This window comes from Pteropus medius, unplaced genomic scaffold, assembly GCF_902729225.1.
Source record: "Pteropus medius unplaced genomic scaffold, Ma_sr-lr_union100, whole genome shotgun sequence".
In the NCBI taxonomy this organism is placed as follows: Eukaryota; Metazoa; Chordata; class Mammalia; order Chiroptera; family Pteropodidae; genus Pteropus; species Pteropus medius.
Window position 1 is genome coordinate 2,929,472 of NW_024349799.1, and position 14,541 is coordinate 2,944,012.

General features: G+C 38.3%; 1 protein-coding gene across 1 annotated transcript in view; it reads left to right on the plus strand.

Annotated features, from left to right (window-relative positions):
* The window catches only part of ANKFN1 (ankyrin repeat and fibronectin type III domain containing 1), a 318,100-nt gene that overhangs the window by 290,899 nt on the left and 12,660 nt on the right, over nt 1-14,541 (plus strand). Inside the window, exons 18-19 of the mRNA XM_039885708.1 lie at nt 6,249-6,415; nt 12,837-13,050. Coding sequence (XP_039741642.1) covers nt 6,249-6,415; nt 12,837-13,050 — 381 coding nt within the window. The remainder of the gene's footprint in view (nt 1-6,248; nt 6,416-12,836; nt 13,051-14,541) is intronic.

The following is a 14,541-nucleotide window of genomic DNA, read 5'->3' on the forward strand; positions in this document are numbered from 1 at the left end:
GCTTGGCTAAGAGATCAGTATAGCTGGAGTGTAGTGAACAAGAGCAAGAGAGATAAGAAATGAGATCAGAGAGAAAATGGGGGGAAGATCATGCAGGGCTTCATAGGCCACAATAAGGACTTTGGATTTTACTTTAAGTGTGTTGGGAATCCAATGAAGAATTGTGAGCAGTAGAGTAACATATTAAAAGCTCTGCAAAATTTGGTAGTCCCCCCACCAAAAAAAAAAAATGAAAATTAAAAAGCTTAACTTTGTTTCACCCAGCATTTTCCAAATACATTTGACAATGACTAGAACCATTTTTGACATGGCACCTATTAAAAACCCACAGAAAACATACTTTAGGATATGACACTGTAGAATAGTGCTTCTCAAACTTTAATATATACAAGAATCATCACTAGGAGAGCTTGTTAATAAAATAGATCCCTGGAACTCCATCTCAGAGATACTGAGTCAATAGATCTGAGAGAGGGACTGGATAATTTGCATTTCTAAAAAGCTCTCAGCTGATACTAATGCTGCCAATCCAAGGACCACACTTAAAGTAATACTGCCTAGAATACAGAGAGCAAGACAAGACATTAGTAACTTACAGAACTAGGAATATGGTTAGCATATTAGTAGAATCCAACAGTTCCTATCTCTTTGACCTGTCTTACTCTTCTTAATACTAAAAGCAATGTAAGACCATCAGATGCTATCCTTTATCTATGAAAACCAGGCCATAGGTCAAAGCCTGAGTTTCAATAGTTATTGATTTTAAGACTTTTTTTTCTAGAGTAAAACATACCTTCTTACACTTGTGGTTCGCCTTTGTTACCATATCATTGGTGATCCAGCTGATTAATGCGGACCATGTAAGTGTCCAGAAAGACCACTTGGTTGGGCTTGGTTCCACTGGCATACACAATTCTATTAGTCTTTTCTAGGGATCTGGAGGAAATGTTGCCAGTAGCAAGAAATTAATACACTCTACTACAATGTTTATTACTTCAGTACCACCAGCAACAATTTTAAAAATATTAATGAGAATCATGACAAACTACCTTATCCCCAAGTAATCAGAGCTTTCCAAGAGAGAGATTATCATCACTTCCTCTATTAGACATCAGCCCACTAAGGATTTAATAACATCTTCTATAGGAACTTCTAAGAGCTTGCTATAGCGGGCCTAAGCCTCTCTAAGAAAAATGCTAAGTAATTTTTACTTGTTTCTGATAAGTAGAGACTTCTTTCTTCCATAGATAGGTTCAGAGTAAAAGATCAACACATACATTAAGCATTTCTAAGAAAGGGTTGTTGTAAATTCAGTTAGAACGCAGAAAATTACGTTAACAACATAGGAAATTCTAGTAAGACTAGAAAAAATCCAAATTATGAGAATATGTAAATTATAATAGAATAAAGCATTACGCTACATTTCAGTTTGACTTGTAGAAGTCATCCCTGTACCAATGGAAGTACTTGAGATTTAGCAAAGTGACCATGTTCCTGCCAATGGCCTGAGTGAATAATAAATAACTTGCTAACCAGCTATGGAAAACTGCATATTCCAGCACTAACTAGGTCTAGCAAAGACAAAATGATAAAGTAGCTTAGCCCTCGGTGTCCTGGAGTAAAGACTAGGCTGGGGCAAACCCATAAGGTGTTCCTTCTCAGGATTACTTGTGGGGGAAACTGTCACCTACGAGGGTGTTGTGAGATCTCTGAGCACAGTTGAGCTAAGGCAACCTGGTACAATTCAGATCTACTCCCCCCATCCGTAGCCTGAGGGCTGACGCTCCCCATCCTTTGGATAAAAGAAGGATAGCAGTCCTCTGCAGTAATAAAGCAAGTGCCTGGGGGCTGACCAGGGTCACTATTTATATGTTCCCAGAAACAAAAGAAAAAGTATCATGAGCCCTTAGGAACTGTCCTGGGAAGCCGCCTCTTGAGGATTTGCCTAGCTTCCACTGAGGAGGTCACCCTGACCTGACTCTGTGGGCAGTCACGACTGACAGCAGGCCTATGATAAGGAAAGTTGATTTTTATTGATTTCCTTGGCTCTATGATTCATATTAATTGGACTAGCAAGATTTAAAAACTGGGAAATTTTTTAAAAACAGTTTGAATCCTGGCATATATTTCATATTTCAGTGCTTGACTACATCCTTTGTTCAGCAAACATGTACTGAGTTTCCACTATATGCCAAGTACTGTGCTAGGGCTGGACATACAGATATTAATAAGACACAATCTGTCCACCAGAAACCTAGAACTCAGTAGAGGATACAGGTATCTATATCAACAGTCCCAAAACAATGAAAGCACTGCTGTAAAACATAGGCTGTTGAATTTTAAAGGAAAGATACCAAATTCTTTCTTACAGAGATAATATTTGAGCAGGCCTTGAAGGATAAATAAATATTCAGAAAAGGAAAGAAAAGGCGGAGCAGAGAAAAAATCATTTTAAACAGAAGTAACAGCATGCACAAAGGCTTGGAGACCTGGGAAAATGCAACCCAATTAAGTACATTCTTATAGCTCATTTTGACAGATGCTTAAAGTATCTGAGGAACAGTGTGACAGGAGATGAAACTAAAAATTAAAAAAGTCAAAAATCACAAAGAGCTACTTATGCCATCCTAAGAAGGCTAGGCTTTGTCCTACAGGCAATGGGTAGTCATTAAAAAATTTTAAGAAAAGGAATAATATGGTCTTATTGGTTTTTAACAGTTCTTTGGAAAATGGATTGCAGGAGAACAAAAAAAAAAAAAAAAAAAAAAGTGAGACTAGAGGCAATGAAACAGTTAAGAAAGTAGTCCCGGTGGGCAATGATAAGAACCCTAACCAAGACTGCCATAGTAAGGTTTTAGAAGAGAAAACACAGGCAAGAGAAATTTAGGAGTTAAAATCAATAGAATTTTATGATTGATTTAATGTGGCTGAAGAGCAAGATGGAGGAGCCAGAGAGTCTGAATAGGGTGCTGAGATGGATAATGTTGCCATCTACCAAAATAGGAAATACTAGAGGAGGAACAGGTTTGGGGGAGGGGAGAGATGATGAGTTCAATCTGACAAATGATGAGTTTTGAGGTGCCTGTGGGATATCCAGGCATTGAGCCTAATGGAATCCAGGCCACAGGCTTACAAAAAATGGCATCCTCTCAACCCTCATTCCTAATGCCCATTTTTCACAATTTAGGATACCATTCCTGAATTCCAACTGTCAACTCATTTACTACCAAGAATCATTAGAAGGGCATCTTGTGCCCAGGTTTTTTCTGACACTTTGGCAAAGAATCATGGAACTAAAACTGACCCTAGGATGTAATGTTGTTGATTCCTTAGCTTCCAAACTAGGCTATATGACCCAGACTGCTTAGGACTTTATTGAATAGAGATCTTTAGGAAGAATATTCTAATCTCAATCCTATTCTAATATTCTAACTAGTAAATGCCTCATTCTTCCTAGGGTATAGAGGTAGGGGTGTGAACATTTATTTTGCATCTGATATGGGCCACATGCTGTTTTGGCACTTTATACATATTATTTAATCCTAGGTAGGCATTATTATCCCTGTCTCGGATATGAGAAAACCGAGGCTCCCAGAGGTCACACACCCACTACCATGCAAGTAGTAAGAGGCAGAACTATGATTCTAACCCAGTTCTGTCTGATACCTAAGCCTGAATACATTCCACTGTACTGTACTCCTAATCTGACTTCTAGTGTTGGTGTCAACTGCATTTTAGTCTGCCACTATCTTATATAGAAAAAAGAGAAAACACCACAGAAAATTAATCTTTGTTTGTAAATTACTAACAATTCATGTGTTCAGATAATGCATTATGTACCTTTATACTATTTTGTCTGTGAAATGCATGTGATTCACATTAGAAAATAATTAGAAGCTTCCAGTCCATCTTCCCCTCCTCAGTGATGGCTACCAAATGTATCATTGCTAAACCACAAAAGTCTATGTTAAAGTAACATTTGTTAAAGCAACATTAATGGCTCTGGATAAAAACCACTAGAGCTGGAAAGTGAAGTTTGTAGTTGAAAAGTCCCCATAGTTCACTGTGCTGAGCGGCATGGGCGGAGACCACCCACTGATCCAAGACTCCTACTGCAAAGAGACACAACAAAAGAAAGTTGTGGACACCCTGGTGTTTTATAATTTAGATGAGACTGATAGTGCTTCTTTGAAAGAAATTCTTCAGTCCCACTCCCTATCTTCCAAGTCATATTTTAGAAAAAAGGAAAAAAGCTGATTTTTTTTTTTTTTAACAACTTGGTTTGGAAAGGCAGGCTGTGAGACACTTCACTCTCTTCACTCTCCAGCCAAGAGAGGACATCTGTCAAGTGCTAACAGGATATAATCCCTCCTTGAAAGGCATAAAGACACATTCAAGGAGCTACAAGGGTCAAGAGTAAGCTACAAGGTAACGGTGACTCTTTCCTGTAGACTGCCAGTAAATATCACAGACCTGAACTACACCTTTCAAGAGCACGGTGAGAAGAGAGGTAACGAGGGAGAGAGGAAACTTTGGAGGAAGGGTCTGCCTTCTTCATATCGGGGGGTGCATTTTGTTGTTGTTCAGTCAATAAACATGAATTAAGAAAGCCATAATGTTCCAGGTTTTGAAAAAGTAAAATTAATTGGAGCCATGGTTCTTGTCCTCAAAGAAATCACAGTCTAATATCAAGGCAGTCAAGTAGACACAATTACAGTAAAGCAGGATAAGTGTCCTGATACATTTAGAAACTAGTGCCCTAGGAGCACAAAGGAGAAACTAATTCTGCCTAGAAGGGAAGAGATGTCAGTGAAGATTGCACTGAGAAGACATTAATAAGTATTAGAAGAAGCTGACCTAAAGGTAGACAAGGGTATTTGAGGACAAGGAAAAAGCATGTTTAAAAGCATGTAAGTACAAAAGAACTTGTAATAAGTTCAGCCTGACCAAAGCTTAGGCTCAAAGCAGGCAGAGGTGGAGAATGGAAGGTGGTTGCATGATGGAAGATACAACTGAAGATATATTCAAATCTTTCCATATGAGGAAATATAAACAGAGCAGGTCACTCTTATACACACCTGAGCTTCATCCTGAGAGGAACTCAAGCAAGGAAGCAGACAGTGCTAAGATGGGAACTGTAGGGTCACAGAAATCTCTCAATATGCCGAGAAGCAGGACTTCCTCATTGCGGTGTAGAGATGACCAGATGCCCCATTTTAAGGAAGTGTGGTTTGAGCTCCCCTAAATGGCCAGGTCTAGGTCTCAGGAATCAATAGCAAAGAGGCCTAAGGGCAGTAATTATTTATTCTTCCTAGACTTCCTCACCATAGAGCCAGAATAAAAATGTTTCCACATATTTGCTGAGTTATTACAGCCCTATTTCCAAAGCATGGAATGCACTGGTACAGGTCAGAGGTACACAGAGTGAGGTTCCTAGAGAGTAAACTTCCAAATTCAATGACGACCAGGAAAAAACAGTACTACACTAGTCTGAATCAGGATGCTTTCCTCATCCCACTAAAATCTGAAGTTATGGTACATGATCACAGCTAACCAGAGAAGTATAGAGAATCTGACCACCTCAGATTGTCTACATCAATGGCTGAGTCCCATGCTCCTCTGTCTTTTCCCCACTATCTTTTGAGAGAGGAAGACCAAGTCTGCTGAAGACAAAAATGGTCTGTCAAGGCATCAGCTCTATCATCCTTCCAGAGGAGCTGAGGAGCAGAGAGGCAGGAGGAGAATCAAAACCCATCATATGAGGTCCTTAGGGAAGTTTTTCAGCCAGACAAAAGACACCCTGGGACTTCTGGACTTAGAAAGGAACACACAAGATACACACTATAAATCGGAAATGAGAATCAAAACTAAGTTTCAAATTGCTACTTGGCATTTTTTTTCTTTAAAGTGATAAACTTATTTTCCCAGTACATAAATAAATATACATGAATATATATTTATATATTCAGCCTCAGCTTTAGGGGATGAACATCATAAACTGCAGCTTGAGCAAACCCCACTTCCCCATACCTTTCTAGGACTTGGTAAACCTTAAAAGGAATACTGTCTGACTACAGCCAGACAACTGGCCCCTTAAGAGCACATTTATAATTTATTTATGACTTAATATTTTCCACTGATAGGATTAATAAATCATGTTTTCATTCAACTTGTTTTCTCTGAGGTATGAATTTCTCTATTTTGATACCAGATCTTAACATGTTTTATTTTGCTTGTCCACTTTCCAGTTCATTTTTGCAGCTACAGGGAGAAATTTATTAGTCTGTATTGCCGCCTTTCTGCTGTTGTGGAGCTGGATTCTCTGAATACCCAACAGTCCCTGAGGGAAGCGATCTCAGACAGCGAGGTTGCAGCTGCCAAACAAAGACACCAGCAAGTTTTAGATTTCATTCAGGTAATCGTTTGTTTCTTCTGAGGTAAAAGGAAAGAAGGACAGAGTGGAAGGGATTCAAAACGAGCATGAGAAGAACAGCAATCCGGGCTAATTTAAAGACCACAGTGTGCAAGTAGCCTGTTGATTTGGTTAAAATCCAGAGCTCAGGGAGATGTGAGTTTTTAAACAAAGGCTTAAGAAAAGGCTACAGATAAATCAGTGTTACTAAGAGCTGCATTAGCCATTGTGGCAGGAAGTAGTGGTTTCCCATATGAAAAGAAAAAATCTCTGCCAGAAGTAGTGATCAGAACATTATTTTTACCTGGTAGCCCACTGATAAATCCAACAGAAAGAAACATTGTATTAATTAACTCAATATTCCAGAGAAAAAGAAAATGACCCACTAGTTCATGTTAACCCAAACCAACTTAGACTTAAGATTCCTCATGGTTTGAACTTCTTTCTTGCAGAGCTGACACTTTAATCTGTGGCTACAGAGGTTAGAAAATGTGTTCCCTGTCCATGCTCTTGTTTGAAAGGCAACTGACTCAGGGTCTTGTGACAGTTGTTCTGACTAGTCATCAAGAGAATCTGAATCTGGTCTGAAATTTCCTATAAATCCCTTGGACAAATCTTATGACCTTTCTGCCTATTGTTACCCATTTCACAAAATGAGTATAACAGCAATAGCCCCGTGACAAATATCATTATGATATATATTCGGTTCAATTTAATAAATATTTGTTGAACATCCAGGTGTTATAGGCACTGTAAGGGAGATACAGAAGTGAATTAGACATGCTCCGTGACCTTAAAGAGTTTAAAATCTATTAAGGTAGACAAGAAATGTGTAATACTATTTGTTAAATGAGTTCGGTACCAAAAGAGAACTTGAAAATATAAGTTCTGTATCAACACAAAGAAGTAAAGATGTACTTACATCTGTGGATATAAAAAAAAGTTGCCATAGAGGATGTAACTGATATCTGAGATCTGAGTTGGGCCTAGAAGGATACACTATAGTGAGGAGAAATGGACTAGGGAAAATCCAAAGAGAAACTATAAACAGATAAGGCAGAAAGAGCAGAAAAATAGTATTTGAGGAATGATGAATAGTCAAGATTGGTTGTGGCATAAATTGAGTGAAGGGCAGTAGTAAGAAATTGAGCAAGAATGAAAGTAGCAACAAGGACTTTATCAAAGGCCATGGCAAGAAATTTACAGTTTATTCTGTAGGCAATAGGAACCTGGCCAAAGTTTTAGAGAAAATAAGTTACAGGTTCTCATAGCTGATTAAGATAGATTCAAGTGGGGGGATAGTCCTCCCATGCATACTGGTATAGCCATACTGGTTGTTTATAGCAAGCACTCATTCTCATTGGCCGAACTTACTACATAATTTACATATCATTCCCGGATTTAAGGAGAAGACGACTAAAGGCAGGGAAACCAGGTACAAAGCTATAACAACGATTGAGGCAAGAAGTTATAAGGACCTAAGATAAGGAAATGCTATAAACCAGGCAAATAAATTTCTCTAACTCCCAATCTCATCTATAAAATAGGGATGATGATAATAGTACTAGCTCACAGTGTTACTGAAGGAATTCAACAAGATAATGCATGTAAAGTACCTGGCAAAATGCCTGCACATAACTACGTAATAAATTATATATTCATTTATTCATTCATTCACTAATAAGAGAAAATGCTTTGAACCATGAATGTACAAGAGTTCAGGTTTATTAAGTACTCAGGAAGAAGATATTGTAATATACTTGCAAAGCAGTGATCAGATAAATCCTATTCTATTTCTCACCCTGTACGTGAGACATCTCACGTGACTTCTCAAACTAAAGAAATAAACCTTCTAAGAAGATACTTGCTCTCTTGATCTGAGAACATAGTATTTAGACCCTCAAAACATTTATATCATGTATTTTATTTCCAGTAAAAGTGAAACACAAATAGGGAGAAGGGATGGGAAAATGAAGACTAAAGCTTGAGGAGAATATGAAAGACTGGCTTATCTTTTGAATCCACTATAAGGGACAGTGGAGCATAGTAAAAAGAATAACCAGAAGTCAATTAGCATACATTTCTCGTCTGGCATCTTTTACTAATAAACCTTGGAGTATCGGACAATTCATTTGATCTCCAGGGGCCTCAATTTCCTCATATGTAAAAAGAAAGGATTGGATTGATGACTTCTAAAGGCTTCATTGGCTCTAACACTTCTTGACTTCTTTAACAACCATAAATATTTTTAGAGAAGCACTTTTTTAACCATGCCTTAATTTCTGTTCATGGTTTATTCCACCTAAGCCTCCCTGAATTCAGTCCATTCATCCAACGAGAAAGTTGGATTTCTTCAGTCTATCACAGTCTCAAAGCCCTCCAGGAGTTCCTGGCTTCATTATTCCTCCCTGATGACTACCTTTGCCCCTTTCTTTTTTCACCCAGCCTAGGGCTCCACTGCCTTTTTCTCCTTCCCTTTCATCACACCATTAAGTGAGATGGATAAAGGCAGGCCAGGCCAGGATTTCTTCAAAGTTCTACCTGCTCTGGTCTCCCAAAGCAGGTAACTTGAGAGGCTCTCTACATACTCTCCCTTCCATCCAGCCAGGTACACACACATTTGGATAAAAGCCAATTCCCAAAGGGTTCCAAAAGATCACTTCCTGGCCAGGATTAAACCAGACCACCTCCCTGCACCCATAGTCTTTAGTAGACTGCCTTGCTCCATGCAACATGGATAATTTCACTGACTGAAGATAATGCAGTATCACCTAATCACTTATCTATGTTAGGTCAGTCAGTCTGTCTCTCTGTGTCTCTCTGTGTCTCTCTGTGTCTGTGTCTGTTTCTCTCTCTCTCTCTTTCTCTCTCTCTCTCTCTCTCTCTCTCTCTCTCTCTCTCTCTCTCTCTCTCTCTCTCTCTCTCTCTCTCTCTCTCTCTCTCTCTCAATAAAAACCAGCTGCAGCCACTCACCCATTGGCATTCACAGCTTGGCCCACCACACACCATAACCTGCAGAGGCAACCACCAGCCACAAGAGCATTTGTATGATTCCAGATCTAAGACAGTGTTGAAGTTACTACACAAACCAAACATTGTAAAGAGCAAGGGAGTCTATGTAAATACGGTGAGGAAAAGAAGCCAAGGAGTGCAGCCAGAAAGGGGGAGGGCTGAACGGGGGAGGTGTAGAAAATCATAGATAAGGTATACAGGCTTTATAGACAGCACACGCAGCAGAAATGTCAAAGTGCAGAGACTTGGAGCTCGGCATAGTTTGAGCTGCTAAAGCCTAAAGGGCAATTAGACTATAATTTATATACTGTAATGCTTCAAATGCTCCTAAGCTGTAATAGAAACACAGCTCATTAAATATAACCAATCTATCATCCCCTCAAGCACCTTGTAACTGTGCTGTGAGAAAACCAATCACCTTTACATTTTAATAAAAATATTATCTTGCCTGAGTACAGAGAAAGGGGTGTAATTTATGGGATAAAAACTAAAATTTTTAAAGGACAGGGTGAGAAATGGATGCAAATCTTTTAACCAACAGACCTAGGGAGTTCATGGTCTTTCTTTTTAAAAACGTGTCAGCAAGTCTTTAGAAGCTGAATTTGGACCTTAAAATAAGGGGGATTATGTTGTCAGTTATTTTTAGATCAACACTATAAGGTAAAATGGGTGAAAATTGTACTCTTTTTAGAACTACTTAGCTAAGTCTGTTAAACTCAGTCCACAGGCCTGCCTGTACCTATGTTTTAAATTTTTCCTCAGTTAATATGCTCTTCATTGCTGAGAAAAATTAATAAGTAAACATTCTACACGTAATTTTAAAAATTTCTACACTAAATCTCATTATCCATCCTCAGCAATAAAGTTTAAACTATCTTATCCGAAGACAACAAGTGGATTACTATTAATAATTGTATTAGTTTCCCAGGGCTGCTGTAACAAATTACCACATACTCAGTGGCTTAAAACAATGGAAATTTATTCTCACAGTTGTGAAGGCCAGAAATCTGAAATCAAGGAGTCAGCAAGGCCACACTCCCCCTGGGCTCTAGAGGAGAATCGGTTCTCTGCTTTTTCCAGCTTCTGGTGGCTGTTGGCATTCCTTGACTTGTGGCCACATCACTTCAATCTCTGCTTCTGCGATCACACTGCCTTATTTTCTTCAGTCTGCCAAATCTTCTTCCTCACTCTTATAAGAATATCTCTGTGAGGACACATGTCATTAGAATTAGGGCCCGCCCGGATAATCCAAGATAAACTCCTCCTCTCCAAATCCTTAATTACATCTTTTGCCATGCAAGGTAATATTTACCCTTTTATCATATAAGGTCATATTCACAAGTTCCAGGGACTGGGGTATGGACATACCTTTTGCGAGGCCACATTCAGCCCACTACAATAACGACTGTCAGTAACAACTGAAAATGTTATAACAATGTACAGTTTATTACGTGCATTCATCTACAGTACCTTATTTAATCCTAATAATAATTCTATTTGAGAGTAGAGATCTAAGGAATTAGGTAACTACTCATTCATTCATTCATTCACTGAGCAATCATTTATTAAGTACCTACTTTACTCTTGCACAGCCAAGAGTGGAAGATACAAAAGCACAGTGCCTGTCCTTGGCAGATACTCTAAAAGCTGTCCACAGTCATGTAGTGCCTTTAATATAACCTTGAGACAAGAGTATGTTGCATAAAGTCGGACCAATAATAGCCAGATGAGAGAGCAACAATCCCATCAAGAAAATTTGTCTGAGTCTTGTCTGGAATCTCCATTTTTGGCAAATCCCCATTTACCCCCTGAACTTCATTTAGATTTCTCCCTTTACAATTCTCAGTGCCTCCTCATGGGCCTGCCCACTGCTGAACCTCCTGCCCAACTCAGTGCCTAACAAAACCTGAAGCTCAATCTCCTGCTTTCATTACCAGCCCTGAATACTCTGCCAAGTCTTATTACTTCCAGACAGAGGAGAACTAGAAAGCAAGGGAAAATGGCTATCAACTACACAGTGCCATTCACTAGTTCACTCTAGCTTGCCTATCATCCTGAACATGGGAGACTGTCTGTGTTTGTTGGGAGCATTAGGCTTGTGGATATTCTTTAGAGTATTTGTTAAGTACAGATTAAGGCCCAAAGAAGGATTTTGAAAATAAAATAGAACACTGGGGAGTTCCTTATCTTTGAAAATTCTACAATGGGAGAGAACTTAACCTTGCCATATTCATACAATGAACACCCACTTGGAAGTTGAGTGATGTCAACTTTCCAAATGTTTTTCGACCATAAATCATAAAGCATCAGAGTTGGAAGGGACTTTAGATATCTAGTCCAACCCCCTCTTTTTATAGTTGACTAAATGGACCTGATGAAGTTAATGGCTTACCCAAGGCACCCAATGAAATTAGATATAAAGTCTATCACCAGTCCCTTGAAAAAAAATGTTACTAGCAGCTCCTCCTTGAAAAGAGTCAGAATAATCAGAAAGTTCATGGCCAGTGTCTGTTAAGATCTGGGAGAATATCTATCATCTACAGAGGTAGACACAAAAATATGAGTGACTTTTACACTAATAGGCTTCAGAGAAATGACTATTGTACTTTATAATGAAAATGTTAAAATCACTTTGGTAACCCAGAAATCAAAAAGTAACAATCAAAAATGGCCTACCTTAAAAACATAAGGATGTTAAATTACTCAAGAGTAAGCTGTTTAACCTATTTTGTACTTTAGAAGCACTTATTCTATATGTAAGAAATAAGTTTAATACATATTTTTTCTATTAAATAGGTCCAAGAATTTCTGCTTAGCAAAATATTCCCATAATGCTGTTTTTCTAGTTTACATAGAGCTAAAACTACATTTTTTTTCCCTCAAGTATATATTCTGAACTTCAGACTTTATCATATGCCTTCCCCATACCCTAATGAGGAATAATTCATTATATGCTTAGAATTAATAACACTTCATGTATGTAAGAAATATACCCTGCAGTTTTACAAAGCATTTTCAAATTCATCATTTTACCCAATCATTATAGCAGTCCTGTGAGGCATAAAAGGGGAGATGTTTTGTCCACATTTTACAAATAATGCACTGAAGGCTCAAAGAGGTCAGGTGACTTGCCAAAGGTTATTACAGAGCTAATAAGTGGTGGATCCTAGCAGGAATCCAGGTCTTCTAATATTTGCACTAAATGACATAGCCTCTCAGGTAAAAATATGTAAGACACAGCAATTATAAGGAAGAGGTATTTTCTGACTTAGCAAACATGTTGAAAATTATTTTACTCTTGCTCAAAACCAATACTGTGGAAAATGTATCATCTTGGACTCTCAAGGAAACTTATTCCTTTTTAATACCAGTTGGATATTAACTTAATGTCTTTTACCATTTTATTCCAAAGCAAATAGATGAAGTCTGGCGTGAAATGAGATGGATCATGGATGCTCTACAGTATGCAAGATACAAACAACCACTTTCTGGCTTATATATCCCCAAGCTGATAGACCCCTCAGATGAGCAAAACCTAAAGAAGATCAGCTCTACATCATCACATATAGACTGTCTTCCATCCCCATCCCCATCCCCAGAGATGCACAGAAGAAAGGCAGTGAGTGGTAAGCAATAAGATCTAAAGTTATGTATTTTAATCACCAGATTCTTGGTCCTTTCTTCACTGATGAGGTTCTTTTGTGCTTAGGCATTGGTCCCAGCAAGGAGTAGGAAACACTGCTCAGTGGTAAGAGTCTAAAAGCCTAGAGGGAACAAAACTGGAACAGTAAGGGGGTAGAAAAACAAAGGCAATAACCTGAGATCAACTCCATTTAGGGATAAGAAAGATTCCGTCCAGTTCCATCCCAAGCTCCCAAGATACAAAAGAACACAGAGCAGGGATGAGGCTTCAGAAGTGCAGAATGGAGACTGCTGCGATGCCAGATGTGAGCCAAGTCAGCTGAGGGAATCTGACCAAAACAGGTAAGGAAGGAAAACAGGTCCAGCCTCTAGTAAATAGGGGCTGATGGGAATGAGGCAGGAAGTAGGTTCAGGGCAAATTTCCCACCTACATGGTACCGTACCTATGTCCTGGCATGGAAGGTAGAAAAGAGAGAAACCTTGGATAAACTAGAATCCAAAGCCTAAGATCAAATAAGTAGTTTGGCATCTCCATGGATACAAGAAGCAAGAGGTAACAAGCTAGAGGAGATATTTAGCAAGTCACCTCCACTCTTTGGAATCAAGTTTGAATTTACATGGCAAATGCTAACCACAAAAACATGGCTGGATTAATACAAATGGCTACAAACACCTTTATGCTTATAAACAAAGAGAAAACATACTAGTCAAAGGCAATATAATGCTCTTGCCTAGGACATGGTGAGACTATTAAAATAATGGCATTCAAAGCATCTTTCTTGATTCTATAACTTGTAAGAGTTCCAATTTTGAAAGCTTTACAATATTAATTGATATTTTTAATAAACAGTACTGAAATGTAGGCTTGTCCCATAGGGGGCAGCATGGTGTAGTAGAAAGAGCTTGGGCTTAGAAATCAGAGACCTGGATTCAAATCTCAGCTTTGTTTTACTAGCTAGATGAGCTTGAAAATACTACTATATCTGAGTCTGGTTTCCACATACATAAAATTAGAATAACATTCACACCTTGAAAAGTTACTTGTAGATTAGACAATCTATGTCAGATGCGTAGCATTTAATAAATTGTACATATATTTAATATTATTATTCTTCTTTAGTGAAGATATGAGCCTTTTCTATGCTCCTATGTTTCAAAAATTTCAGAGTCTAAAAATCATAACTGGGCAAGGAGAAGAACAGAGAGACAGCTAATTTATATTACCAAAGGATTCTATGATTTACCAAACAATACAACAAAAAAATTCTTTAAGTACAATTTCTCAATTGTATTTTTATAGATTCTCACTAGGCTAAAATACCATCCCTGCCAGAAGTTATTTTAATGCATTAACAAAAAAACTTCATGATAATTGCATATGTGCTCTGATGAGGATATGTACAGGGTACTATTAAGTCTATTGGAGGTGTTAACCATAAACTCACAAGATCAAAGAGAGCTTCCCAAAGGAGGTG